This window comes from Rhinolophus ferrumequinum, chromosome 10 (genome assembly GCF_004115265.2).
Source record: "Rhinolophus ferrumequinum isolate MPI-CBG mRhiFer1 chromosome 10, mRhiFer1_v1.p, whole genome shotgun sequence".
In the NCBI taxonomy this organism is placed as follows: Eukaryota; Metazoa; Chordata; class Mammalia; order Chiroptera; family Rhinolophidae; genus Rhinolophus; species Rhinolophus ferrumequinum.
The window spans coordinates 6,376,197-6,403,737 of NC_046293.1; the positions used below are offsets into that span (position 1 = coordinate 6,376,197).

The window sequence follows — 27,541 nt, forward strand, 5'->3', positions numbered from 1 at the left end:
TGGAATGCTGACACCATTGAAACTTTGTGTTTTGCTGTGCTGTTTTTGAATGTTTAACTCATTGTTTCTGCCAATATTGTATAGCAGAATGATCATAAAAACAGCAAAATTCGGTCCCTTGCCCGGAACTGAGGCAGTTTACCCCCGGGTTCCCTTTTAGCGGGCGAGGTTCGCCAGCTCCCAGTGACGTCACTTCCGCTTCCTGCCGCGTTCGGCCATTTTTCCTCTTGCCTTGCGACTTTCCGGCGCAGGCGAGCGCTCCTGTTCTGACGTCGGTGGCGCTTCTTGAGGAGAGGCGAGACCGCGGAACCACAGCTATGGTGAGTGCTTCCCAAAAGGCCAGGAATTGGGAGACGCGGGGATCGGTTCACTCTCTAGCCTGTCGGAGGCTTAAAACGTGCGCCGTCTCGACCGCCAGGCCTGGTGTTAAGAGTTCCGGCGCTGCGCAGCCCCGGCCGCCGGGCCCAGAGTCTGAACTCCGGGAGCCGCGGGGTCCCAGCAGCCCGGCCGGAGGTTAGAATTCCGGAAGCCTTAAGGTACCAACTGCTGTGATGCGGAGTGCAGCAGTCAGCGCGTGGCCGAAGGCCTCTGGGGAGCAGAGGGGTTGTGGTCCGACCTGGGAGAAAGAGACCAACACACGTGGGAGAGAGTAGAAAGTTGGATCTGAAAACTTGGCTCCATCTTTTTTATTTTGAGGAGGGGTCGCTTAGGGAAGGTGTGGAACCCAGGATTCGGATCAGCCTCCCCTACTGCACTTCCCGGTTGCTGGGAGATCTCCATGGGTCTGCTCCTGATGCTCGCCGCGGAGGTACACGTGCCAGGGACCTAAAAGAGCCTTTGGCATTTGGAGGCTGAGGATTGTGGAGGATTCCCGAACCCCGGCCTGGGATACAGGAAAGGCTCCTCCTGTGAGGCGGTAGGACAGCAGAAATAAGAGATCCTGGTAGCACCACGTGCGGCTCCTCTAAACTGTTATTCTCCAACTTTCAATCAAGTCGTGTAGCATGGTAGCAGGTTTGAGTTCGCACTTGGTAAGAAAGGAGGAGTTTGCAAAGCACTTCTACTTACACAGTGAGTTGGATCTGGGCAGGTACCTTACTCCACTTTATTTCCCCAACCCACTCCCACCTGCCCCATTTTGAAGCTAGTACTTGGCTGAGCCTAGAATTTGAAGCTTCTAAACCAGTGCTCATCTTATGCAGTTGCGTGAAAAGTTTTGAAATCGATGGTCTGAGGTTGAACATAAGAAAAATTTCCCTCAACTGTAAAATGGGAATTACACTGCATGCGGATTAAATTGAATGAGGTAATGCCTGATAAACACCTAGTCCTGATACTTGGTACAAATCGAGTGGTCACAGTATTTATTGTTAAATCAAAACCTTGCAGTTTGGGGCTGTCTGGTGTACAGGAGACCAAACTGATCAAGCTAGGGGGGTAAAGTTAGCTAGTGGTGTGATTTCATTCACTCATTTAATTAAACCTTTAAAAAGTTGAAAGGTAAATAAATGCACACCAAGCAAATTTCAGTTGCTACTTATAAGGTAGTTTGGTTTTAAAGTTGAGCCGACTTTCTTTCATTGTTGACTGTAATGAGATGATAGTGATTGAGGCTCCTGAAGTCTTCCCCTTTTATGCACTTGATGTTTATTGAGAGTTGAGAATCCTTACCTCCAGAGGTGGGTTGTTGAAAACAGCCATTGAAATATCTGACATCTTAGAAACTGATTTTGAGGAGTGATTGCAATTAAAGTATTGTTGGGTCCTCTGTCATTCAGGAGGATAACAGTGTTGATGAACGTTAGATTTTGATAAGTTAAGGACAAATGAGATTTCTCAGGTAGCCACCAGAAGACTAAAGATACATAATTCCAAACTAGTAGAGGGGAACATCGTGAAAAATAATAAACTCAAAGGAAGAAAAATATTTATGGAACCAATAGAAGGCACAAAAGAAGGAAGATTTGAACCCAATGTTTAACTTAATTTACCCAGTCAATACGTTAGTATATATAGACAGGGACTAAATGTTTCAGTTAAATGACAAGATTGAAGTAAATAGAATGAAAAACATGCTAATTTAAAAAGTGTAGTGTAGCCTATATAAACATTAGAAAGAAAGGGGTTTTAAGGCATCTGTAAAGATAGAGTGGCTGAAAAATAAGGGACAAAATGAAAATGACATAATTACAAGAAGAAATAGACAAATATGCAGTCATACATCATTTAAGTGTATAATTGTTAGGTTATGAAGCCAGAACATCAGTATGGAAATAAAGGATTTGAACAACATGATGAATAAACTTGATCTAGTTAGTGGTCATAGTGGATCTAGTAAATGACGTACCCGACAAGTATAGAAGACACTTTTTAAGCAAGGAATATTTATGAAAATTGGCCACCTACCGGGTCATGAAGCAAATTCAACAAATTTTAAAAGAGTGATAATACAGACTGTTCTCCCAGCCAAAATGCAAATAAGTTAGGAACCAGTAACAAAGTGTTTGGAAAGAAGATACAAATAACTCTGGGTCAAATTTTAAAAAATGATAATGGAAATTTTAAACCACAACTGAATAATAATGAAAATACCACATACTAAGGAATGTTGGATACAACTAAAGTATTAATTGGAACCTAAAATGCTTACACTGGGGGGAAGAACTAAAAAAGTAGGAAAAGAACAAAAGGACAAAATAACCCCAAAGAAAGTAGAAAGGGGAAAAAAATGCAGAAATTGTTGGAATAGGAAGTAGATCCTAATATTATAGGATGGACAAAATCAGAAGACAATTCTTTGAAAAGTCCCCTATAGTGAGATTAATTTAAAAAAACAAGCATAAAGGCATACATAAGGAGTAAATACATGGAGACATAATCTGTAGACGTTAGAAAGAAAGGATATTAAGCACAATTTGATATCTATAAACAGAATCCTAGATTGAATGAATGAATGCCTAACGAATATATAATTATCAAAACCAATTCAAGTAGAAATAGAAAAAACTGAATAGTAAACTAAGTTAACATTTTTTAACCTGAAAAAACTCTGGACCTAGTTTTTTAAATAGCTTTATTGAGATAATTTACATACCATAGTTAACCTGTTTATGGTGTATAATTAAGTGGTTTTCATATATTTAGAGTTGTGCAGCCATCACTCTATTGAATTTTAGAGCATTTTACCATTCCCAGAAGAAACCTTATATCCATTAAAATTGTGTTTTATAATGGATATAAAAATATCTTATTTAAATTGGTTGCATCGCAAGAATGCAAAATTGATATGACGTTAGAGTGTAAAAGTTAAAGGAGAAAAGTCTTATTATCTGAATCATGCAGATAATCTATCAGATAATCTGATAGAATTCAACACCAATTAATTTATAAAAGAAGAAATTCTTAGCACACTAGGAAATACAGTGAATTTTCTTAACTTGGAATATCTAGGAATAAGTAAAAAGTTAAAGCTTTTGGAAAATAATAAAACTTTATTTCAAAGCGCTGAAGAGTTAAGTATATATATTGTAATGGATTGGCAAATTCTGCATCCTAAAGGTGTTTTGTTGGAATTAGCATTACACCAAATCTACAAATCAGACAGATTGTCCCTGCAGGCTTTTTTTATCGACCTTGAAAAGCTAATTCTAAAATATGTGGAGAAGCCAGCCCGGGGAACTCCTGCAGCCCTCACCTAATTCTTCATCACCCAGGGACCAAGACAAATTCACCCAGTGTGATGTTTTAGGGACCAGGCGTCTTGGTGTAATCTGGCCCTTGATGTCACTTCCTGCTCCTCTGGGGTCTGGTCAATTTGGTGTCCTTGCAGTCTCATGCAGGAGACCACCAAGGCAGATGGCAAAGGTGAATGTTCCCACCTGGCCGTCACCTGTGGGTCATTGCCTACAACTGCGATGTGGAGTGCCCCGGTCCAGCCTCCAGACCCATGGTTAGACCAGACTGCTGCCACCAGCCAATCGCTGGCACATGCGATGGAACGTGGGACTGCACCTAGATTATATATATGAGTGTACTATATATACATAAATATATATTTGTAAAAAGAATCACAGGGAAAACAAATGAGAAATTAATGAAAGTGGTTGAACTGGAAAAGTGGGAATGAAGTGGAAGGAATGGCATAGGGCAGATCCCACCCAATTCGTTCCCTGCGTGGGTCATTTTGAAACAAATCCCAATGACATAACATCTAATCCATAGGTTTAACAGTAGATACCTACAAAATAAAGATTTTTAACAACTACAATGATACCGTAACACCCCAAAATTTAATAATTCCATAATATCAAATATCTAGTATCAGAATCAAAGGCTTGATCAGACTTTTTTCTTTCCTTTTCCCCCCACAATTACTTGATCTTAGAGTTTTGTTCTTTAAGAGGGGCAGTGAGCACATGTTATCTTTTGTGGTATTGGTAACGTAATCAGTGTCTGGATCCATTAATTAACTTATGTCTAGATTGATTAATATGGGTTATCGGGGTTGATGCTTAATTGTATCATTCCTTCTTTATTAGGTGGGATAACCGATACAGGAGAGATTTCTCATCTGCTATTTGGTTACCTGGTGATACGATCTATATAGGACAGGCAGAATAAATGCTTTACTGTTTACCAGTTTTGAAAACACTGTTGATTCACTAGCATGCCTTCGACTTTGGAACCATTCGATGTTTTATATATTTGAAAAATAAGATTTAAAAGTTTTTTTTAAAAAGCAAACTGAATACGAAGGAACCCTAATTGTATATCAAATTGATAACCACAAGGAAAATTTTAATTTAAATAACTTGAATATAGTACTCTGGATGGCTTTACTTGGATGTATTCTAAGAACAAAATGAAATTTTGTTGGTAGAGTTAGTACTGATACAGCAATTCTGAAACTATTTTGTATGTATTGTAGGGTTGAATAAATGAGAAAATATTTTGGAAACCAGGGTTCTTACTGAGGACAGAGGGAGATTTGAGTGTTGAATGGAGACTGAAGAGAGAGACCTCTGTGCTGATTTCTATAAATTATCCCTTAATTTTGATTCAGTAAACTTAGGATGGAGTATGGAAATCGAGATTTAAAGATTGCACCCAGGTGACTCAAATGGATACTGAGCCTTGGGAGCCCATCTGGAATCATTTGCTGTGATATTCCCAAGCGCTAGACTAAAGAGAGGCGAGTAAAAGTACATGGCCTTGAGTGTACATTATGGGATTATGTAATTACTAACCTTTTTTCAATCTTAATTCAGTTTTTCTAATTTGGGAGTGTGGAGGCCAGTGTCGGTTATTAAGTATATTTAGGGGTGAGGGATCAGGGAAGCTGACCGTTGTGTCTCTCAATTGTTGATTAAAATATTTTGTGATTGGTCTGGAACAAATTCTGGCTCACTTTGACCGACGCTTTGATTTCCCCCCATAGACTGAGGCTGATGTAAATCCGAAGGCTTACCCTCTCGCAGATGCCCACCTCACCAAGAAACTATTGGACCTCGTTCAGCAGTCGTGTAACTATAAGCAGCTTCGGAAAGGAGCCAATGAAGGTAAGACAGCCAGAGGGTGCTCCGGGGAGAAAGGTGAAGGCACCTGTCTCTGGCCAGGGTCCCTGGGCTAGATTTCCAATAGGAAACGAGGGCTGGGTACTCTTGGTTGGGCCAATGGGAAGACTTAAGAGCAGCATTTTGGCATTAGATGCTAAAGGTGAATGGACTAAGAATTTTTTTAGATCCACTCATCATTGTTAACATTTTGTCACATTTACCTTCTAATAAGAAGGAGAGCTAGGATTTGAACTTGGGCAGTGTGGCTCTAGAGTTGGGGCCCTTGTCTCATACTCCAGCAAGAATGCATAGTGGGGTCCGTGGGCTGGCACCGTGCCACAGAGATAAGCAATCAGGAATAAGCGTTTGAAGGATATTGGATGGTGTTGAGCTCCCTTGGTGAGTTGCATGCGCTGATCATGGCAGATTGGGGTGGTAAAACCCTCCCAGGTGACAGTTTGAGAGGTGCTGCACTGCACTGCTCCTGCTGGTGGGGCTTATCCGAAAGCTGTTCAACCGGGCAAGAAAGAGATGGTGGTGGCTTGGACGGTGTGGTAGCAGAGGAGAGGAAAGAAGTGGTCTGATTCGGGATGTGTTTTGCAGAACTGATGGTTTGTTGTTTTATCTGCCCCCTGCCCCCGCAAATGGAAAAGAAAAAAAAACTTTAAACACTATTTGCTGCATGTCAGGGTGAGAGTTCTTTGTCCAGGTACAAACGGGGGCGGGGGCAGCAAGCGATTGAGAGAGCCGAAACCGATGGGTTTGATGTTGGCCATGACAAAAGCAGAGAATGACTGCTTGGTGATGAAATCCCTTATCGCTTCCAAGGCTTAGGACACGGAATTGCTTATGCCTGGGAGTTGTGCCTGGTTTTCTTGCACCTGTGTTTCTTTTCCTTGGAAAGTGCTTCGTGTGGCTTCCTGCCCAAACCCGCATCACCTATGGGCCTCCTGTCCTTTTCTCCACAGCCACCAAAACCCTCAACAGGGGCATCTCTGAGTTCATTGTGATGGCTGCAGACGCTGAGCCCCTGGAGATCATCCTGCACCTCCCACTGCTGTGTGAAGACAAGAACGTGCCCTACGTGTTTGTGCGCTCCAAGCAGGCACTGGGGCGGGCCTGTGGGGTCTCCAGGCCTGTCATCGCCTGTTCTGTCACCATCAAAGAAGGCTCACAGCTGAAGCAGCAGATCCAGTCCATTCAGCAGTCCATTGAAAGGCTCTTAGTCTAAACTGGTGGCCTGTGCCACACTGTCCCTGCCGACTCCTCCCCTGGGGTTATGTATCATATTGTCCGGGTTAGCATGTAGTGTTTTCAGCTACCTTTTATTGTTATAAAATATTGTAGTACTAACTCTGATTTTTACATTTTTGTATTATTTTTGTTTTGTCGTACAAGTCATCGTCCCCACCCTGATCTACCCTTCCTCTTTCTCTCTGCCATCTTTCTTCCCTTTTGAAGAATGCCCAGAACAGGCAGAAGCAGAGTGATGACACCATTCAAGGGCAGGGAAGAGTCAGGATGGCGATCTGCTTCCAACTTTCGGGCACTGCCTCCTGTGTGCAGGGCACGATGAAGTCACCACCAGCCCCTGGGCATCCTTTGTGCCTGGCATACAGAAGCATTCCATACGTGTTCAATGATCTAAGAGCTTCCTTTGCTCTCTAGGGGATTATATGTCATTTAGGGAGGAAGCATGGATTCTGTGAGGTTGTGAGTTGTGTGCCCAAGTGTCATTTGCTCATGTACCCCTGCTGTTTGCTTTGGGTAATAGGATATTATGTTCCCAACTCCCAACTGTATCCCTGAGGGTGGCAGGACAGCAGCATACCAAAGAGATATGTGCTGCAGAATTAAGAGGTGGCCTGGGCGAGGGAGTTATGGGGCAGTTGACCTAGGTCTTGAACGAGTCTGGAATAGCAAGAAAAGAGGTTCAACCGGTGCTGACATGAAGGATCCTGGGCGTCATGGAGACCTGGAAGCTACCGCAGAGATGATGGAGTCCAAGGAAACATCCTCTCTGGGGGATGGAGATTTCTTCAGTGGACACTTGGTACCAGCTCTGAGAGCCCTTACCCATTTCCTGCCACGATGTGGGTCAGATGTATGTATTCTTTAGATCACATCAGAAGGACAGTGCTAACGTGTTATTCTTGTGAGCGTCCTAGTAAAGAAATATATTCATACTACAATTTAAAGAAAGTGTGATTCTTGGTAGGTATCCAGCTAATATTTGAATGAAGAACTGCTTAGCATTATTCAAATGATTTTAGCTTCTCTACCTTTCTACCAAGAAGCTGTGGGAAAACCATTTCCTACCAGATGGTTTCTGATACTTCAAAATGTCTTGTACAGACTTCATTGAGCTGTTGCCTCACTCTAAGATAGGGTTTCTCAACCTCAGCACTATTGACATTTGGGGCTGGATAATTCCGGCCGGGGGGGGGGGGGTGCGCTGTATGTTGTAGGATGTTTTGCAGGATCCCTGGCCTCTACCCACTGGATGTCAGTGGCAATTCTAACCCCTCCCTCCAGATATTGCCTTCCCTGGGGGCAAGGTCACCCCTAGTTGAGAATCCTTGTTGCAGAATTAGGGCTCCTAGTAAGTAGCCCGTGGCACAGGCTAGAGCGTGTGGGGGCAGGGGGAGAATTGGAATAAACTGAAGCCACTGCCACCTCACCTTCCTCACCTACTTTTTATCTGAAACTAACGACCATGAGAGCCTGATACCTCAGCTTGTGAGATTTTCTTCCAAAGTACAGACAACTGAGTCCTGTGATAGTCAGATTAATGAAGATAGATTTTACTTGGTTTCCTCTTGGCCAGCTTGGGCTGGTGTGCCCACTCCAGCAGGAAGCAGACCTGGGGAACCTGGAAACCACTTGTCCTGCTAAGGCCTGTTCTGGTCTTGCTGGGCCAGTCATTTCCCCTCAGCCAGCTCACTCCAATGTTGATACGCTCCCCCCCCCCACACACACACACACACACACTTCCCACCCAAGCAGTTTTTTATATTTGTGGACGGTGCAGTTAGTACTTCTTTGTATTTCCTTTTGTCGTATATGTGCCTCTATAATCATGTATCACTTCTTCAGGGCCTTTCCTACCTACCCCATCTCATGTCTCCTTTCCTGCTAGCACTATAACGTTCTATTTAACTTGTCCTTAACTAACATCTGCAATTGTTTTCTGATTATTGCCCTCATCAGAACCGGAACTTACGGGATGCCCTGGTACCCAAAGCAGTGTCCTAACAGGCTCCCAAAGTGTAGAGTGAATAATTCCTAAAGCCTAGACATGGAAATGGAAAACCTGGTCACTTCCATCCAGCCACCTGTGAAGCAGGTTGCAATATTTTCCATGTAAAATTTATTTTATTTTGGAAAGAGAATCCAGTGGCTTTCATTAGGTCTCAAAGGGTCCTCTAACCCCAAACAAATACTGGTTAGGAACTTCTGTTTTAGAATAAGTTTCCTGAAACCCTTTTCCCAAGTGGATCTATGGTTAAGGAGTGTTTTTGCATTTACAATAATGACTTTGTTAAAGAGATTATTCATTTGTAGTATTAAGTACTACACAATGTGTTTCCATTATCTTTCATCCCAAACTGGTGTTTTGGGGAAGGGAGGGAGAGGAGCTTGTTCTAAGCGCTTAATATCCCTGCGTCTCTTCTCAGTGTCAGCTAAGTTACATCTTGAAAAATCAGGTATGTCCCTCAGATGGGGCAGAGATGAGTAGGTATACTTGCATATTCTTTTCTGAAGAAAGGAAAACCGTTTTTAGTAGCAAGTCAGTAACCTCCATGATGCTATGTGGCAGCCAGCCCCTGGGATGGCCCCGTCATCCTCACATCATGGAATTTGTGCCCTGTGATCTCAGCACACACCAACTCAGGCTCAGAGCTGGTCTGCAGGACTCGGGAGTGTTAGGGAATGACATGTGACATTGCAGCTTCTGCCTTCTCGGGGTCACTGGCTATGAGGGAAGTCTTCATGTTAATGAAGACTTAAGCAGCCTGTGGAGTGTCCCCAAGGCTAGCACCAACCTTGTACTCGAGGGAACTTAATTTATAGAAGTGATGGTGACATGGAAAGGTCAATATATGGAAAGAATTTGTTACATTTCCCAAGAGAGGGTGCGTGCCACACCACACAGGGCCACAGGGGAAGTATTAGGTTTTGGTCAGGCAGCTGGAGCAAACAAAGCAAGGGGAAATCCTAGCCCACAGCCTTTACTGGGGTGTGTGTGTGGCAAACGCAAGGCAGTAAACAGCTTAAGATTGGCCAGTTTGAATAATTCTGTGGGCTTTGGGCTCTAAGGGTACCTGGCCCTGTTATCTATCTTTAGGAACTAGCTAAATGTACCTGGCATTTTCTGGCAGTCTCTCCCTGGGTCTGTAAGCCCCCTCTTTACCCCCCAAGATGTCAAAACAAAATACAGAAAGATAAAAATGATTAATGCAGCCCCCCCCCCCCCGCAAACAGACCCTCCAGCCTGAGTCAAACTTTTAGATGACTACAGCCTTGGCCAACATTTTGAATGCAACCTCACGACTGACTTCAAGCCGGAACCAGCAGCCTGCGCACTCCCAAATTCCTTATCCACAGAAATAGTAAAAGGTAATTCTTGTTTTTAAGCTAATCATTTTGGGGTAACGGGTTACACAGCAATAGACAACTCAGGTTGGGGCAGGTGATGAAAAGGTGAGATGTCAAAACAGCAGCCATACATATGGTCCTATCAAAATACGGGGCCATGAAGAATACCGGAAGTGCGGGCAGGGCCCACAGGGGAGATGTTTCCTGCTGCTGCAGAGTGCCCAGAAGCAAATCCCATGCAGGTCGGCTTTCGTACCACGTTACAATGAGGATTGTTATACATTCAGGGATAGTTTGGTCTCAAATCAGAAAGGCTGGACAGTGGTAGCTCCTGCTCGAGTATAACATGTTTTTCCCCCCAATGTGGATTTGAGGTTGGAATTTCTGGATGAGGGCAAGGGAAAGTGGATGACTAATTTCTCCCAGAATTCGTGGTCCTGCCTTTTCATTTTTTTCGTAAGACAATAAAACACATGTCAGATGTTCTCTTTGCATCTGGCTTAAAGGTATATACCTATATGCTCATAGCTTGTTCCGTATAGTTTTGGCCAAACAATGCGCGCTGTCCAGCTGTGGCCCCGCCCTCCCACCTGCCCAAGTCTCCCGCTGCTTGGGTGTGAACGCGCCTCCCCTTACTCTCCCCCATCCCGCACCGCTACCCAGCCGCTACGTCCACAGCCCACAGGCACGAGGCGTTTCTGTACTCGGCGTCTGCACGTTACCACCACCCAGCAGACTGCAGCATGTTGCAACGGAGGTTAGAAGGTTAGAAGGATCAGAGCTAGTACCTTTTGAGCACTGTGTCTGTTTACATGTTTTCTCATTTTATTTTCACCATTTCGCATTATTATTATTATTATAAATATTAGGAAACAGAAGGTTGAAAATGCCAGGTCCATTTCCCACAGTCACTTGCATGTATGTGATGGAGGCAAGATGCAAATTTACTAGATCTGATTTGTGAACGTACCAAAGCCCAACCAAATTACATTTGGACATGTTTCTTCTCTGCTGAGCTCAACAGCAGAGAAGGCAAACATTAATTTACCGAGAAAGATGACACAACTGCTATTTATCACAGAGCTCCAGGGTAATTTTCTAACATCATTCACCTTACTGGTAGGTGTTTGTTGTTTGATCCTTGAACTCTCATTCTCTCCATTTTGTAAATAAGGAGAACAGAGGAAAAGGAGCCTAGACTTGGGTAAGGTCCCTCAGGAATGCACAGAAAAGCCTGGATGGAATTCACGTCAGGGCTCCTTCCTCTCTAGCCAGGAAACCCAGGGTTGAAAACAGGCCCGGGGATGGTACTCATTCTTACCCTCCTACTTGTGGTGACTAGCCCGATTCTAACCTAGCTGGGTAGTAGTGGTACCCCCTCTACAACCCAGAGTTTTAAGCATGCTTCATTTAAGAGGGATGGTCTGGCTTTTCAACATGAGTGACCACTTACTCTGTTAAATGGTTTTGCATTATCTTGCTGTATCCTCAAAAGTATCTTTTTTAAAACTTACAAAAAATGTTTTCAATTACAGTTGACATTCAATAAAAAGAATCTCTTCGAATTGGAGAATTATCTTTCCTCTGCCCCAGGTACGGGAAGAAATCCAAACAAGAATATACATCTTTCCAAACAAAAGCAAAAACAAGTTTTTTTAAAAAATCTTGTAAAGCTCAGAGCAAGGATCCCCAAAATGAAAACCACTTACAAGGGTAATTTGACCCCTCCTATACTTTCCTGAAGGACACAGGACTTACAAACCCCGAATTTCAAGCCATCCTTGGAGGACACAAACCCTCCAGATGCTTTCCTTCCTTCTCTCAAGCTAATTCTCCAAAAGCAGTAGCAGCAGAAAGAGCAGGAAAGGGACAGGGAGGAAGAACACAAAGACATTCCCCTTCTCCTAATACTAGCACCTCTTCATCTTGAACTTCCTACAGCTCCCCTAAAAAATAAGAGGAATAACTCATTTCACTTATACTGGAAACCAAGTTCTCAGGGCAATAGAAAATGTGTTTTCAAATGCTTCAAGTCACAGTAAGAGGAATGCAACATAAGGGGTTGCTATTTACTCATGAAGCAAATGGTACCAGGATTAGAAATGTTATTATACATTCCTATTGCTTCTGAAATTTGATCTTTAGATCTTAATGACACAATTAAAGGAAAACAAGCGGGAGGACAGAGGATCTTGCTAGAGCTTGTCATTCCTCAAGGATGTTCACCTGTCCTTAATCGTCCCTCTCTACCCTCATATTTGTTTCCACTGTGATGATGTGTGTTCCAAATGGGAGAAAATTAAGCTAATGGCCAACAGCAAGTGATCTTTGGATGCGAGGCAGACACATCTTTCACACTAAAGCATAGTAAATAGTACAAAATTAGGGCTCTTTATTCAGAGAGTAGAGTAAGGCACAGCAACTGGAGAGTTACGCTGTCTCCATGGCAACAGAAAATCTCATAAATGTAAAGACCTTGGTAGGTCTTTACAGCAGTCAGGCAGACTCTTTCTGGTTCAGGAGAAATGTTTATTTTTTTGGTTTTTGTAGTTTTTTTTTTAAAGACGGTACAGCTCACAGTGGCCCATGTGGGAATCGCACTGGCAACCTTGGTGGTATTAGCACCAACTGAGCTAACCGGCCGCCCAAGAGAAATGTTTTTTAACTTGAGCAAAACCAGGCCGCCTGGCTAGTGTGGAAGGCTGGCTGGCTGTACGGTCTCTGGTCAGTCCTGGAAGTGCCTGGTCAGCGTGTCCAGCAGCTCCTGCTTCTTCAGCCCGCCCTTCAGCCCGTACACCCTGCAGGCTTCCTTCAGCATGGGCACAGTGAGCTTACCCAGTGTGCCCTTGCTGACATGGGCCTTCAGTTCTTCTTCGGATAACTCCACCTTGGGCCTTTTGCTTCTAGAACCTTCATCATCTAGAGAAAAAGGTCAGGAGAGAAGGATTGGAAATGCTACCAGTGGCATGCCGGCTACCCTGCACAGGGTCCTCACCGGATCTGGGCAGCAGTCAGCCGTTTCCCATAAAGCTGTGATGCCCACCTAGAGCACCAAGGGGAAGACGGGTGTCTTGACAAGGCAGCTTCACATAAGTGTGAAACGAAACTATCACACCTAGGAGGGAGTGAAGAGTCATGCGAGTATCATCAATTTTCCCCAAACTTTCTCACTCTCAGTGAGCAAGTCGTTCATTCCTTCTCTCCTGCCTTCCGAAAGCACTTACAGAGCACCAGGTAAGTACCAAGGCGCCATGCCAGGTGATAAGGTGCAGGCTGAGCAATGAACAAGTAAATCACTGGAACACTCACAGGTGTGAAGAGCTGTGAGCAGTCCACATGGCGCAGCTGTGAGCAGTCCACATGGCGCAGGAGTCACCTCTGATGCAAAAAGGAGCGCACCATGGCCGCCACCTACCTTGTCAGCGCTCACTTCCCTCATTGGCTTTTTTAGACAAGCAAGGCCCACATGTGGCTTTACCTGACCACAGCCAGCCAAAGGATTACAGCCTAAGCCAGAACTATTCCCAAGTGGTGAGGAACTCACAATGGGCTGTCCTGAAACACGTGAGGGTCATAGGAGAACACTTTGGATCCAGCAGTAAGAAAAGAGACAGTCCAACAGAAAAAATGGTGAAGGCCCCAAACTGGAAGTTCACAGAAAAAACTGTCCAAATCATCTACATTTCACTCATAACTGGAGTATTGCAAATCAAAACAGGATATAATTTCCCCTCTGTTACTTTTTTGAGAAAATTAAAAAAGTATGTATAGTCCAGGATTGGTGAGAGTGTAGGGAACACAGCCATCCCTTCTTGGATAGGGTATAACCTGTATCACTGGATGGCAATTCTCATCCGAATTTTAAATGTTTACTCCTTGACCCAGCAGTTCCAGTGCTAAGAGCTTACGCTATGGATCTGCTCACACAAGTACACGATGGTGGTCCATATTCACTGTACCACATGCCCCAATAATGTTCTGGTTGAATAAACTGTGCACTTCTATCCAATGACGTGCTCTGTAGCCTTATTTTTTTTAATGAGGTAATAATGTAAGCATGGGTATAAATAACTGTCCAATGTATACTCATATAGCTGAGTAACAAACTAGAAAACAATGTGAATACTATTCCATCTGTGCTGAAACATGTATGTTGGTATGTGTTAATACGTAGGTTAATACAGAAATTTCTGAAGGGTCATTATTCTCTGTGATAGGACCATAAAGAGAAGTTTTTGAAATAACCTACGAGATGTCCACACTCAGTTCCTCACCTTGTTTTCGTTTGGGAACTTTTCCCTCGGGATTATAATCTGGTGGGTAGACAAGTTCCTTAAATTCATCCACGAGACAGCCCAGTCTTTTATCTATTGCTTCAACCTTGGGTACTAGAAAATCAAAACATAGGAAGAGTGGCTTAGTGAGTCACAAACCCTGCCTTCTTGTCCAGTTCCAACTGTATGGGGACCGAAGGAGTAATCACCTCACAGGGACGGGGGCTGGGGTGTGGGAGGTCCATGAGGAGGCAGGTGACCTGGCCATGAAAACATTCAACAAAGTCTTTCTAACATTTCCCAAGTACCATCTAACAATTGCATCTAATGAGCACTTACTATAGCGAGGCACCCTTCTACATGCTTTGTTAACCTCTGGGTTAGGTGACTTTGTCTCCCTGTTTTACAGAGGAGGAAACAGAGAGGTTAAATGACTTGCCTGAGGTCAAACAGCTGGGAAGTGGTAGAGCTGAGAACTGGGCAAGATGCTGGGGATTCAAGCAAGAGTCTGTGCCCTCAGTGGGCTTACAGTCTAGTTGGGGTCAGGAAGGGGTAAAAAGAGAAGCAATAGAGCCAGGCAATGCCATGAAAGAAGGGATTGTACAGGGCACACTGGAATCTTAAAGGGGGCAGGAAAGACTTTCTGGAAAGCTGATCTATTCCAAGCAGGAGAAGGCACAAGGGTGAGAAACAGCAGGTGATATATAGCTTTCAGACAGGGTATGAGGAGGGCAGGACCAGCAAGGAGCCGAAAAGGCAAAGATAGTGAGGTCACGGAAGCCTCAAAAGCCTGGCCAGGATTTCCACCTCATCATAAGAACAGTGGGAAAACACTGACGGCTATGAGCAGGCAAGTGAGCGACAAGACCAGATTTGCATTTTAGAAAGATCACCGACAGCTGTGCCAAGTATGAATTGAAGGCGGGTGAGACAGGCTGAAGCAGTGTGGGATATGGGGTATAAGCATGAAAAGTGATGGAGCCAACAGGACCTACTGACGGAATATGAGGTGTGGGGTGGGCGGGGGAGGAGCTGAGCAGTTGGGATGGCAGGAGCAGTTCCCAAGACCAATTCAGTAACAGTGCCTACCTCGTAGTTACGAGGATTAAATGAGTCCGCACATAGGACAACAGTGCCTGGCATAGAGTAAGTATACAATAAATGTTACCAGTTAGTTTTTTTAACTTTTGCCGTCATGTAGTCATGGGGTGGCCTCATTCAGAGGCAGGTCTCAGAAGCCTGGCAGTCTCCTCCTCTCACTGCAGAACCAGCCAAATCTGTTCCCAGGCAGTCTAAGCTAGTCTAGAAAAATCTCTCAGACAGAGATGGGCTGGACAACAAGGTCAGGTCTGTAGAGGGGGCTGAGAAACACCTCCACATTACGGGTCCAGAGTGGGATGGATAAGGAAGCCCACCATGACGAGAACTTCTCAGCTCAGTCACACCCTCTCACATGTCAGATCTACGGCTGCTTCGGGTTCCATCAAGTCCAAAGCCAAGGCCTCCAGGTTCCTGAAGTGCTGCTGCAGCACGGGGTTCTCAAAGCTGTCACTTCTGTGAAAACAATAACAAGGTAAATTAATTTAAAACTAAAAAGTTAAACATTTAAAAAAAAAAAAATCAAATAAACCCAACTGAGATAGCTCAAGTCCGAGGTGAGCTGAGAGAAACGCCCCAAATAAGAGAGCTGGGAATCTTGTCTCTTGAGTCAACTTCTCTCTCTCCAATTTTCAATTTGTTGTCTGATACTCGAGATCCAAAAGCTAATTTAACAGCAGTCAATACCGGCCCACCTGTCTGTCACTGGCAGCGGTGGGCAGAGATAGAAATGGAGGAGGCAGAGCCATGTAGGTACAGAGAAAAGACATAGGAGAGACAATGGAAGATGGAGAGTAATGGGCCCGAGGACTCTTTCTTCCCATACTCAATAGCAGCATGGGAGTAAAAAGAGCAAGAATCTAGAGTCAGAAAGACCTAGCTCTTTGTAGCTGGGTGAGTGGGCAGGCTGCCTCGCTCCTCTAAGCCTCAGTTTCTCCATTGTAAAATGGGCATGAAACCTAGCTTTCAGTGTTCTTATGAAGAATAAGTAAGATAATGGAACTGTGTCTAGAACAGTGCCTGGCACAGGGTAGAATCTTAATAGTGCTTCCATCTGCCCCATAAAGGACACCAGTAGGCTACATTTGGAAGGGAAGGTATTATTCATCCAGAAGTCAGCAGAGACGGGGAAGTAGCCTAGAGACAAAGATGGAATGGGAAATAAATTATGTTTGGTGTCACATCATGCAGGTTCTCAGAGATGGTTTATGTTCACGTGAAAGGGAATAACCTGAATTATATAATGATTCTATTAATCCTGTAACAATTTACACTGGATTTACTTCCTTTTAGTCATTGTGTGAGTAAATCAAGGAAAAGGCCAACTAAGAATTTTTTCTCCACCACTGCCTTTTTGAACTTGCTCAACTCATCTGGCTTTCTAAGCACAACACAACAGGTCAACCAGCTGTAAGCATTTAGCACAATTCCAGAGTCTTCAATACAATACTAAGACCTATCGGTCTCTATATACCAGTAGCTTTTAAAAAATAATAACCTATCAGTTAACTGAAAAGAGTAAAATCCCATTCTCTTGGTCTACGCTTAACTCAAATTTCTAGTAAGACATTCAACTCGGGAGGCAGTTCCAGAAGAAAGCCTGCGATTGACCTGGTACTCACTTGTATTTGAAGCGAAGCTTCTGAACAATAGCCTTCATCTTATCTATCTGCTCCGGGTTTGCCATGACTTTTTCAGTGACGGGCACTTTCCGTTTATCATCAGCATAGGGTAAGAAGACAAGCTGGAAGCCTGAGGAAGGGAGATACGTCTTCTGAGATGTGACTTACCAAAAAGTTTCAGTGATTGCGTTGTTGTTTGTCTCTCTGCTCCAAATTCACCCTTCCATGTCCTGTCATGCTGGGGATGCGACCCTGCAAACCCCATTTCTCCTTTACTGGCTGACTTCTGCTACCATCTGCCTGGCAGACTCCCTCCAGAGGGCGACCCCAAGGCAGGAATGCTCCTTCTCATGTACTTCCTGTTCCTGTCAGTATTGCCCCAGCTGCAGCTCTTCACCTGGCAGTGGCAGTTGGTTCCACCTCCAGCTTTTGTGATCCACCCCGAGCCGGCTGAACAGTGTCCTGTCCCTGGGGGGGCTCAGTCCCAGCTCCATCAGGCCCTCCTTGGAGCTCCCAGCTTTGTTCCCCACCCTCTACCACACGCTGAAAGGGAAAAGGTGAGGGTTATCAGGCTGAACTTGTTCCAGTTACTGGCTGGTTCTACGAAGACTGAAAATCTAGATACTGGAACCAACAGCCGCAGGCAGCACTGAGCAAGAAGAGGAAGGTACAAGTCCCTTGGCTTTCCTCTGCCTTGCAGTCTCCCTCTAGCACCCACTCTTGACAGAGTCTCACCCAGAGCCAGCTGGCAAAGGAGAAACTGGGTTTGGAGAGTCTCAGCCTAAGCAGCACAGACATTAAGGGGTGAATTTGGAGCTAAGAGAAAATAGCTTAATAACTGACACACAAAGCTATTCCTGGGCATTCGGATGACCAGGGTTAGAAATATAATATGTTCAAAGAGTTACTTTATAAAGTGAATATTTATTAGCGTGGTAAAGAAGGAAGACGACCATCTCTTGTGCTAGGCACTTGTATTTTATTAACTTGTTTCAAATGTGAAACAGCCTTGAGAGAAAGGTATTCCAGAATGCTCATCTTTGCGGATAAGGAACATAAATGGAAAGGTTAAATTATTTGCCCAAGTTGGCCAGTTACCAAATGGTAGAGATGGGCCTGAAACAAAAGAAAATAAGCTTTCAGCACATAGCATAAAATAAAGTCAAGACTGACTTTAAAACCCACGGTGTTTCCACTATACCTCACTGCCTTGGTGTATACCGGAGATCAACGAAGCATTAACCATTACAGAGGCTTTAAGTAAAGAAAAGTGTCAGTAGAAAGTCCCCATGAACCTGTGTCAGTAACCTGCAAACAGTCCCTATGCAGTCAACCCTCACCCATGGCCGCAGAGCTTCCTTGAACAGTTGTGCATGCTGTGCACTGCACAACTGTATTTGGCAGCCTTGTGCATCAAATTCACCTGTGAAATCTTAAGAACACATACTTCCCAGGACCCATTTCTGGAGACTCTGGTACAGTGGATCTGAGCTGGAATCCCATATGTGAATCCAAAGCCTCAGCAAGATTCAGAAGCACTGAAAAATCTCTCTTCCACATACCTGGGGGAGACACCTGAAATTTCTGGTCATCCAGCTCCTCTTCCTGTGGCATCAAGGCCACAAAATGAGGGGGAATGTTCTGGCGGGGGGTGTATCTGCACACTGCCACGACCTCCTTCTCCAGACACTTGGTGAGTAGAGCATTGAACAGGGTGGAGCTTCCTAAAAAAGAAACATCCCAGAGGCCTACATCGTAAGGTATCTCCAGCATTCTGTCCTCTTAGCCCATGTTATAAGCCTACAATTTCTCTTCCATTTTCTTAAAAGGGCTTATGATACTTCAATAGGTAAGGGGTGATGGACCTAGAGCTGAGGGGAAAGTGGGGGCAGCAGAGGCATACCAAGGAAGAGAAGGGAAAGGAGTAAGAGACTGGATGCCTCAACCACTCCATTAGGTAGTGTGAATTATTAATGTCAGTTCACTTTTCCTATCCTTAGGCTAAAGACATAAGCCCCAGTTGCTAATGAAAACCAATTAGGTCAAATCCAGGCGGTTCATTAGCTAGAGCACAGAGGAATGTCGGTCTGCACAGCAGAAAGAAACACAATGGCCAAGTTCATATCATCTTTAATTGCCAACACTAGGGAAGAAGTTTGTTTTTCAAATTCTATCTGATGCCTCAAAGAAAGAATTCCATAGGAAGTTAAGTTTTAAAAACACAAATTCCATATCCCCTCCTGGATATTCACAATGCATATCAGCGTATTATAGGTCCTAAAGAAATCTCAGCTTTGTTTAATCCCACATTTCCAAAATGTATTTGATCATGAAACACTTTCAAAATACCCCAGTAACACACCCTACAGTTTCCAAGCAGCTCATTCAGGAAATGCTGCTCAGTCCGTCGCCTTCTGAGTTCCTCCCTCACTTGGTCTGTGCCACTTACCGTTAACCAGGGACTCTTCGGGGTACACGAACAGGGAGGGCCTCACGAAATGGTGCTTCTTCAACATGATCAAGGGTTTGAAGCCAATGAGAATCAAACCTGGGTCATCAAACCGTTTTAGCTGTTCCGTTTCCTCTTTCTCGAGTACAATCTGGCGATTCCCATATATCTAAAGGCAGGCGACAAGGAGGGCCACATAGACAGACCATTAGCAAGTGACACTAGCAAGTCAAAACCAGCCTTCTAAGGAGAAGGAAGATGGCTCACCAGGGATATCTTCCTCCTACCACGGAAATTAACATTTACTGAGTGCCCGGCAGGCACTTTACCACTTTACGTTTGTCACTCACTGTATCTTCTATGACAATCCTAGATGGTAGATGTTAATTAAAACTATTTTACAAATGAGTGAACCTTGGGGCTCCGTGGCTGGTAACTTGCTCCAGGTTATACAACTGAATTGGGCTTCAGACCCAGATGTGTCTGGTGCCCAAGGCCACACATGTATTCCTTCCCTCATTTAACATGACAAGCGCTCAGCAGCACCCCTGACACACAAAGGATGCTCACACCATACCTATCTATTGAAAGGAGCTGTGTCAGGTAGCGTGCTGGGTCTCAGTTAGTGTGGGAGGCAGACACACACACACACATAATACTTCTGGACTTTGATGTTTGTATTTTGATCCTAGATATGTGATTAGTAACAGCACTTAGTAACAGTCAAATTTGAGTTTTCTGAACAAAAACAGAGTCCTCAAGTTTTTTTTTTCTTTCTTTTCTTTTTCTTTCTTTTTTTTTTTTTTAGGGACATTGGATCAAAAAAGAAACTCAATGACTAAAAGAGTTACTTCCTATGGATAAGCCAATAAGGAAAACAAATTACTTCCAAAATGAAAAAAGAAATTTCTTCTCTCCTTCAGAAAGCTGGGCAAAATACTTTGGCTTTGAAATTTGTGCTCCAAAAAACATCTTTGTCGGTTGAATCAAAATAATGTCTAATTTTAGCCACTTAATGGAATATCTAGGTCCTGAACTTATACAAAATCTCAGATTCTCTCCCACATTTTGCAGAATCAAAAAGGATGATTCATTTGATTTTCATTTTAGAAATCAAATCCTCCCACAGATTGAACAAAGATGAGAAGATGAAGAAAGATAATTGTTCTGCATTCTAAGTTTGTCTTTTAGATTAAGAAAGGCATACGGGAGTGGATGTGTCCTGGAAAAACACACTTAAACTAAATAAAAGTTAAAAAAAAAAAAAAAAAGGCATACATGTATCATTTCAAAGCACAGGAAAAATTTGGTTAGTTTGCCCCCCAAAAAAACTTTCCCTAAAAAAAAAAAACAGTGACTTCACACTTCACACACTGTTCCCTAGTTCACTATAAAGCATTTTCTGCTATTGTACCTGAGTAAGGAATTTCACTGTAATTAGCAGGTGCTGAGTGACGAAGTTTTCACTGACATCTCTTTCAAACGCTGACTCTAACTTTCTAGCTCTCAAGGTATCACTGATCTACTTGATGTAGCCCCAAAGGGTAATGACTAGGTGTTTTAGCAGCTTGGCTAGAAAGGTGTGCACATGAAAGTTATTTAACTGGTTAGGCTGATCAGTGTGTCCCCTCCCTGTTCACTCTTCAATGGGACAAAATTCAGTAAGAAGGCAGGCCTACCTGAGACCTCTTGGTGTCGCTAGGCAGAAGCAAGCTGCCTGTGTTTACACTAAATGTCCGGGTCTTGGTTTTCACTGGTTCGTTTGTTTCCCGATAAAGCCTGATTGGAGGAGGTCTGAGAGCCTTCTGGACCATGTTATAAATGCCGACAGTGAGCGCTATATCTTTGTTGAGCTTAAGCTTCAACCTAGAGGAGAGAAAAATTTAAAAAGCATAGATTGAAGGATTATACTTTCCTGTCTAAAATTCCTTCATGGCACCCAAGCCTTAATTTGTTTTATTCTGATAATCCTAAACAAGCTCTTAGAATATAAATATAACACATTTTAGTAATGCAGTAGTTTGCTGTAATACCATCTCAGAGTCTATAACCACAAAAATTAGTTTCAGAATATATTAACTTTTTAAAATAATGATAAAGAATGCACTGTAAAATGATTATTTTTATCGAGCCCAGCACTATACCAACCCCTTTCCAGCTTTTCTCTCATTGAATCATCATAATAACCGTATAAGCACTGTATTAATCATCTGTTGTTTCCGCTTGTCTAATATCCCTCCCCCCTTTTTTAACAATGAAACCCCAATTTTTCTTTGAGAACCACCCTTCCCCCACTGGAGCTTTGGGGGGATATTAATCCAGGTGCTGTGCCCTGCCCTGGCCAAGCGATGGGCTCCCTGACCCAGGCTCCAGCCATCACACCTATTCTGCTGAGAGTCTGGGTCTTAAGCAGTGACCAAAGAAGGACCTTGTCAGAGGGGATGCTTTCTGACAGTGGCACTCCACAGACACTGTCATTAGTTCTTGCTATCTAGATTCCTGGTGCCACCCTCGTTCCTTTACTACCCACCCTATTTACGATTTTGTTTGAATATGCTGAAATTAGTCAAGAGCCATCCAAAAACCTTATTATTGTTCTTCTTACAAATGAAAACATTGAGGCTCAGAGATGTTATCTAACTTGTTTAAGGGCAGATAACTAATAAAAACTGGTGTTCAGACTCTGGTATCTGATTCAAAGCTCATGTACATTTCCATTATGACATACCGCTCCAAAATATTTATACCAACATCTTAAGGTGCAATAGGACCTCTAGAAAATGTGTTCTACAATAATGACAATGTGCAAAATATTTACAATATGATATTGTGGGGGGAGAAAGCACAACACAAAAATAACTCATGTTACACATTCTTTTCAAGCACACGTGGAACATTCTCTAGGATACACCATATGCTGAGCCACAAAACAAAAGTCTAAATACATCCACGGGGCAGCCAGATGGCTCAGGTGGTTAGAGCGCAAGCTCTGAACAACAGGGTTGCCGGTTTGATTCCCACATGGGCCAGTGAGCTGCGCCCTCCACAACTACATTGAAGACAACGAGCTGCCGCTGAGCTTCTGGAGGGGTGGCCCGATGGCTCAATTGGTTAGAGCATGCGCTCTCAAGAACAAGGTTGCCAGTTTGATTCCCGCATGGGATGGTGGGCTGTGCCCCCTGCAACTAAAGATTGAAAACGGCAACTGGACACAGAGATGAGCTGCGCCCTCCACAACTACAATGAAGGACAACGACTTTGAGCTGATGGACCCTGGAGAAACACCCTGTTCCCCAACATTCCCAAATAAAAAAAAAAAAAAAAAAAAGTCGAAATACATCCAAAAAGATTGAAATCATACCAAGTATGTTCTTTAACCAAAATGGAGCTAAGTTAGAGATCCTCAACAGAAAGAATTCTGGGAAAACTCAAATGTTTGGACATTAAGCAATACATTTCTAAACAATCCAGGAGGTCAAAGAAAAAAATCACAAGGAACAGTCAAAATTATTTTGAACTGGATGCAAGTGAAAACACAACATATCAAAAGGTATAGGATGCAAACAAAACAATGCTCAGAGGGAAATTTATAACTTTAAACACCTTTCTCAGAAAAAAAGAAAAGTATCATAATAATAACCCAATCTTCACTGTTGTGGCGTGTTCGGTAGTAAATATTGACTTTAAAGAAGAGAACGTTTTAAAAAGTTACAGCTTAGTTCAAAGGTATACTGGTTCAAACAGCAGAAAGAACACTGCTTTGGCCCTAACTGGAAATGTTGGTTCTGGGAGCAAGCATCTAATAATTCTCCAGATCAATCTAGTAACACACGATGTGGCCCACAGGTGTAGCAGTGACAGATGGCATGACTAACACACACCAACCACTTGGTGGCTTCCTAACTTTAAATTATTCTGGCTTACGAGGTGTTAACTAAGTTGTCTGAAAGGTTGCTGAAAGAAAGCTGACAAGAGTGTAACCCATTAAAAAACTGCACAATCTTTAAAAGTAATTTTTTAAAATGACTGTCCTCTAAATTGTAGCATCCTGGGGAAAAGCACTGGCCAATGCGGTCCACTCTGGCCTCAGGCTTCAAGTGACCTCAGTTCTATTTCTAACCCAAAAGAGCAAATCCATTACTCCCCGACTCCATCTTAAATGTTCACATTTATAAACTAAGGTACCTTTCGACCTTGAAATCGTCATTAACTCCAAGTAAAGACGAAATGAAGGTGAAGTTACAGTATAACATCGCATGGCTGATGTTACCTTGCCAAAGAAAATGTGGAAGCCCACAGTGCAAAACTAGGTGCTTGATATGTTTCACTTCATCCGAAATGTCTTAAGGTTAAGAGATGTTACTAATGGCGAGGTTTCAATCCACCTCAAAGGGTCGTCATTAAAGATTAAATGAATTAATTAATATGGTCACAAAGAGCTTAGGACAGTGCCTGAAACACCATAACCATGCGATAAAATAATTCTACTATTTCGTTATAGCAAGAACAAGCGTAATAATTTTCTAGGCCTTCAGCCTAAGGCATTGTTAGTCCTCAGACAGCTGCAATTATTAGTTCTCAGACAGCTGTATTATTAGTCATATTAAGTATCCCATAACAACTCTTCCATAAAAAAATAATAGCTAACATTTATAAATAATTACTATGTGCCAAGCACTATGCCTAGGTTATCCCATTTGATCATCACAGCAGTCCTATGAGGAAGTATCAGTTTTGCTCCCATTTTACTGAGACTCAGAGAAGTTATACATCTTGCCTCAGGCCACACAGCAGAGGGCCAGGACTAGAATTCAAGCAATCTGACTCTATGTTATGTTTCCTGCCAGCCTCACCAAAATGTACAGTACACTTCCAAATTGTGGTAGTAACAACATTCCATCATTTCAGGAAGGGGGACGAGGGGGTAGGGCGCTTGTTTGAGGAACGAGAAATAGTTCCTGGGGGAAAAGGAGAGCAATGACCACTGTAGCAGTGAGCTGGTTCCTGGTTTCCTTAAAATAATTTCATGGGTTTTCTAAGAGAATATCAGTAATCTCTTGAAAACTGCTCAAAAACCACCAACGGTCATACTCCCCCATATCAAGGAAACTAGCCTAAAAGGAAAGTTCTTTAGGAAGGAACACTGAGGAGCCCTTGGGATTCTAACGCCAAAACTCTCTAAAAGAAGATAATCTAACAATCTGCTTCCTCCTGGTCTCAAGTTTGTAAGAAATCAGAATTACACAAGTTTAACAACAATGACAACAACTAACTTTTATCAAGTTTTTGCTCTATGCCCGGTACTGCTGGTCCCCAATCTACCGACAAGAAAACTCAATACACTAGTGAGTGCAACGGAGGACACTGTTAGGCCACAATGGTTTACCCCAAGAAAGTGGGGGGCTATGTTATTTTGGAGAAATAATACCAGCTTTTTCCAGAGAAAGAGAAGCAGGTAACTTGCGCTCTTCTGAAATTAAGCAAGGTTTTTAGAGGAACACAGTGAAGGAACGGCACGGCCCAGAGTTAAGTGACCAGGGAGGTCAAAGCCATGCACTGCTTAGGACCGGGGACTTCTGGGCAGTGGGCCCACGCTCGGTGCCCACCGGCTGAGCACGCGCTTCTTGGTCTCCTTTGCGAGAACCTTCTTCAACAGGTCTCCGAGCTTGCTCGATTCCTCAAAGTGAATGCCCAGGTCCTCATCCTCTGCCATGCTGATGATGTCTCTGTAGAATAAGGATATGTCGAAGCCCCCACGTTTCTTCAGGTGCATCAAGTCAAGGAAGATACCTGGGGCATGAAGGACATGTCTTCATGAAGGACAGACCAAACAAAGGATAGGCGAAGCAATTCTCAGTGAGACTTTTTTTCAGTTAAGCTCAAATATGCTTTTAAAAACTCCCGAAGCACTAGATTGATTAATATTTCAGGACTTAGAGTAGAGAAAGAGGCTGAGGGAATCAGCTGCTATAACGAGTTCAGACAACTTAGTCAAATAACCACCATTCATGGTCAACAAAAGCTCGCTCTGGTCGAGTCCTGCAGACAGATAATAGCCTGGCCATTGTCACTGGGAATGTTACACAGCTGTCTCCTCCAGCTTCACCTCTTTCTTTCACTTTACTCTGAATGGTGAAAAGCAAACGTTTGACATCAGCTATAAAAAAAAGCAATGAAATTAAGTGCCAGTTTAAAAGACCAGGGAAAATGCCAACCTGTGTCACGGAGATCCCCAGCTTTGGTCCTGGCCCGGCTGGCTTTGGCACTGTCATCGCCATGGGGGTCATCCTCATTGGTGAACAGCATGATCCTCTTATGGCTCATCTTGAACTGGACGTCACTAAAAAGGTTGGCACAGACCCACAGCACTTCACTGAGCGAGTAGTCACAGCCACAGCCAATCAGGTCTTGGAAATGTTTTTGCCCCTGCTGCCCCTTAAACTGGTCAAGTTCTCGCACCCGTTTAGCACCTAATCAAAGACAGGGAGTCAAATGGGCAGAAAAGTCAGAAGAGCGTCAGCAGCCGCCTTCACAAGGCTAACAGAAGGGCCTACTGTCCCTTTCTCCCTTCAGAGCTGTTTACCCTACACAGCAAAAGCCACATCCCAGTAAGAACCCCCCTGCAGGAAAGCACACTCTTAGTCAAGATGTCATCTGCTTCCTTCTCCCCATCCCTCTTTGCTCAGGGGAGTGACCTTCTCATGTAAGGGAAAAGTTGATCTTAGAATACTGCTGACCTGGATTATCCAACTCCTGTAAGACGTAAATATTTTTGAAATTCACTGAGTTCTTATCCTTCTTGGTACCATAGAACACTACTGCCAAGAGATCGTGATCACTGCTTATGATCTTATTGGTGTACACACTCTTGATACACTGGAAAAAATAAAAATTCAATTACTACTTTAGTTACCACTAAACTTAAACTCTGTAAGTGCCTGGCACATAGTAGGTGCTCGATATATATTTGCTGAATTTGTACACGGCATTAGAATAAGGCAGGGCCTCTCTACCTTCAGGAAATTCATGAATCAATGAGAGTGATGGGCGTACCTATTACACTGTAACAAAAAGCAGAATGTGGTAAGTATGTAATAGAGGTTTAAGCAGTCCCTACCATAAAGAAGCAGAGAAATAAAAACATCTATATACTCAGGGGGGAAAAAAGCCCAGTACTGGATTTTAGTCTCACTGATGTCACTTACTTAATTGGCTGGGTTTGGACAGGCCACATGATCTTTCAAGTAGCTTTATACTAAGAAACAGAATTTACATATATGAAATAATTACGTGTATAAAAGTTTAAGCTAACAATAAATATATGTTACCTGAAAATAAGTCTATAACTACTACAAGCACCTTTTGAAATAAAATTTGCTTAATTATACATTTGAAGACATTGGTAGTCCAGGAAAGGTCTATCTACCTATTTAAACTAATGTCAGCATCTGGTAAATCAGTGTTTCCTAAGAGTTGGTCAGTCTTGGCAGTCTACTTAATTCTGGGGGCACTGACAAAATTAAGTTTCTGAATCTGCAAAGCTGAGGAATAAATCAACCATGGTGAGCCCCTCCACGTCCTGCCTGAGCCTCTAACCAGCCTTCCCCAAAGCAACTCTCTTGTTAAATGCACAGTATGTCTAGTCATTGACAATTAATCTGCACAGCAAGTAGTCATTTCTATAAATATTTTAATAGACTCTTTGAGCAATCTACAAAAATTTGGTGAGGGCTTCTTAGGTTCTAAGAATTAAAAATACAAAAACAAAAATAACTGAAAGGGGATTTTAGGAAACTTTTTTTATTGCTTATCAAATACATTATGCTCATCTGTGAAGGTCTCACTTCCTCGCTACGTAATACTCTCTTTTCTTCTAGGTTCTTTTGCCATTAAGGGCTCCATGATGGGAGTGGCCGGTTAGCTCAGCTGGTTGGTTAGAGCGTG

General features: G+C 43.2%; 2 protein-coding genes across 8 annotated transcripts in view; one reads left to right on the plus strand and one right to left on the minus strand.

Moving 5' to 3' along the window:
* The first annotated feature begins 209 nt into the window (after nucleotides 1-209).
* SNU13 (small nuclear ribonucleoprotein 13) lies at nucleotides 210-7,747 on the plus strand. The gene is made up of 3 exons (XM_033117245.1): nucleotides 210-320; nucleotides 5,438-5,558; nucleotides 6,524-7,747. Exons 1-3 carry the CDS (start codon nucleotides 318-320, stop codon nucleotides 6,784-6,786), a joined length of 387 nt encoding a protein of 128 aa, XP_032973136.1. The 5' UTR covers nucleotides 210-317; the 3' UTR covers nucleotides 6,787-7,747.
* A 4,777-nt stretch (nucleotides 7,748-12,524) lies between these two features.
* The window catches only part of XRCC6 (X-ray repair cross complementing 6), a 43,406-nt gene continuing 28,389 nt past the window's right edge, over nucleotides 12,525-27,541 (minus strand). For 4 of the 7 annotated variants that reach the window (XM_033117240.1, XM_033117239.1, XM_033117243.1 and 1 more), the window contains 11 exons: nucleotides 26,335-26,473; nucleotides 25,813-26,067; nucleotides 25,204-25,387; nucleotides 21,277-21,463; nucleotides 19,598-19,766; nucleotides 18,711-18,872; nucleotides 17,149-17,278; nucleotides 15,882-15,982; nucleotides 14,429-14,542; nucleotides 13,009-13,073; nucleotides 12,525-12,970 (listed from right to left, as the gene is read on the minus strand). In XM_033117240.1, the coding sequence (XP_032973131.1) occupies nucleotides 12,788-12,970; nucleotides 13,009-13,073; nucleotides 14,429-14,542; nucleotides 15,882-15,982; nucleotides 17,149-17,278; nucleotides 18,711-18,872; nucleotides 19,598-19,766; nucleotides 21,277-21,463; nucleotides 25,204-25,387; nucleotides 25,813-26,067; nucleotides 26,335-26,473 (1,689 nt within the window). In that variant the 3' untranslated portion in view covers nucleotides 12,525-12,787. Of the gene's footprint in view, nucleotides 13,074-14,428; nucleotides 14,543-15,800; nucleotides 15,983-17,148; nucleotides 17,279-18,710; nucleotides 18,873-19,597; nucleotides 19,767-21,276; nucleotides 21,464-25,203; nucleotides 25,388-25,812; nucleotides 26,068-26,334; nucleotides 26,474-27,541 lie in introns of those variants that run through there. The other 3 variants (XM_033117242.1, XM_033117241.1, XR_004424133.1) reach the window with 2 other exon arrangements.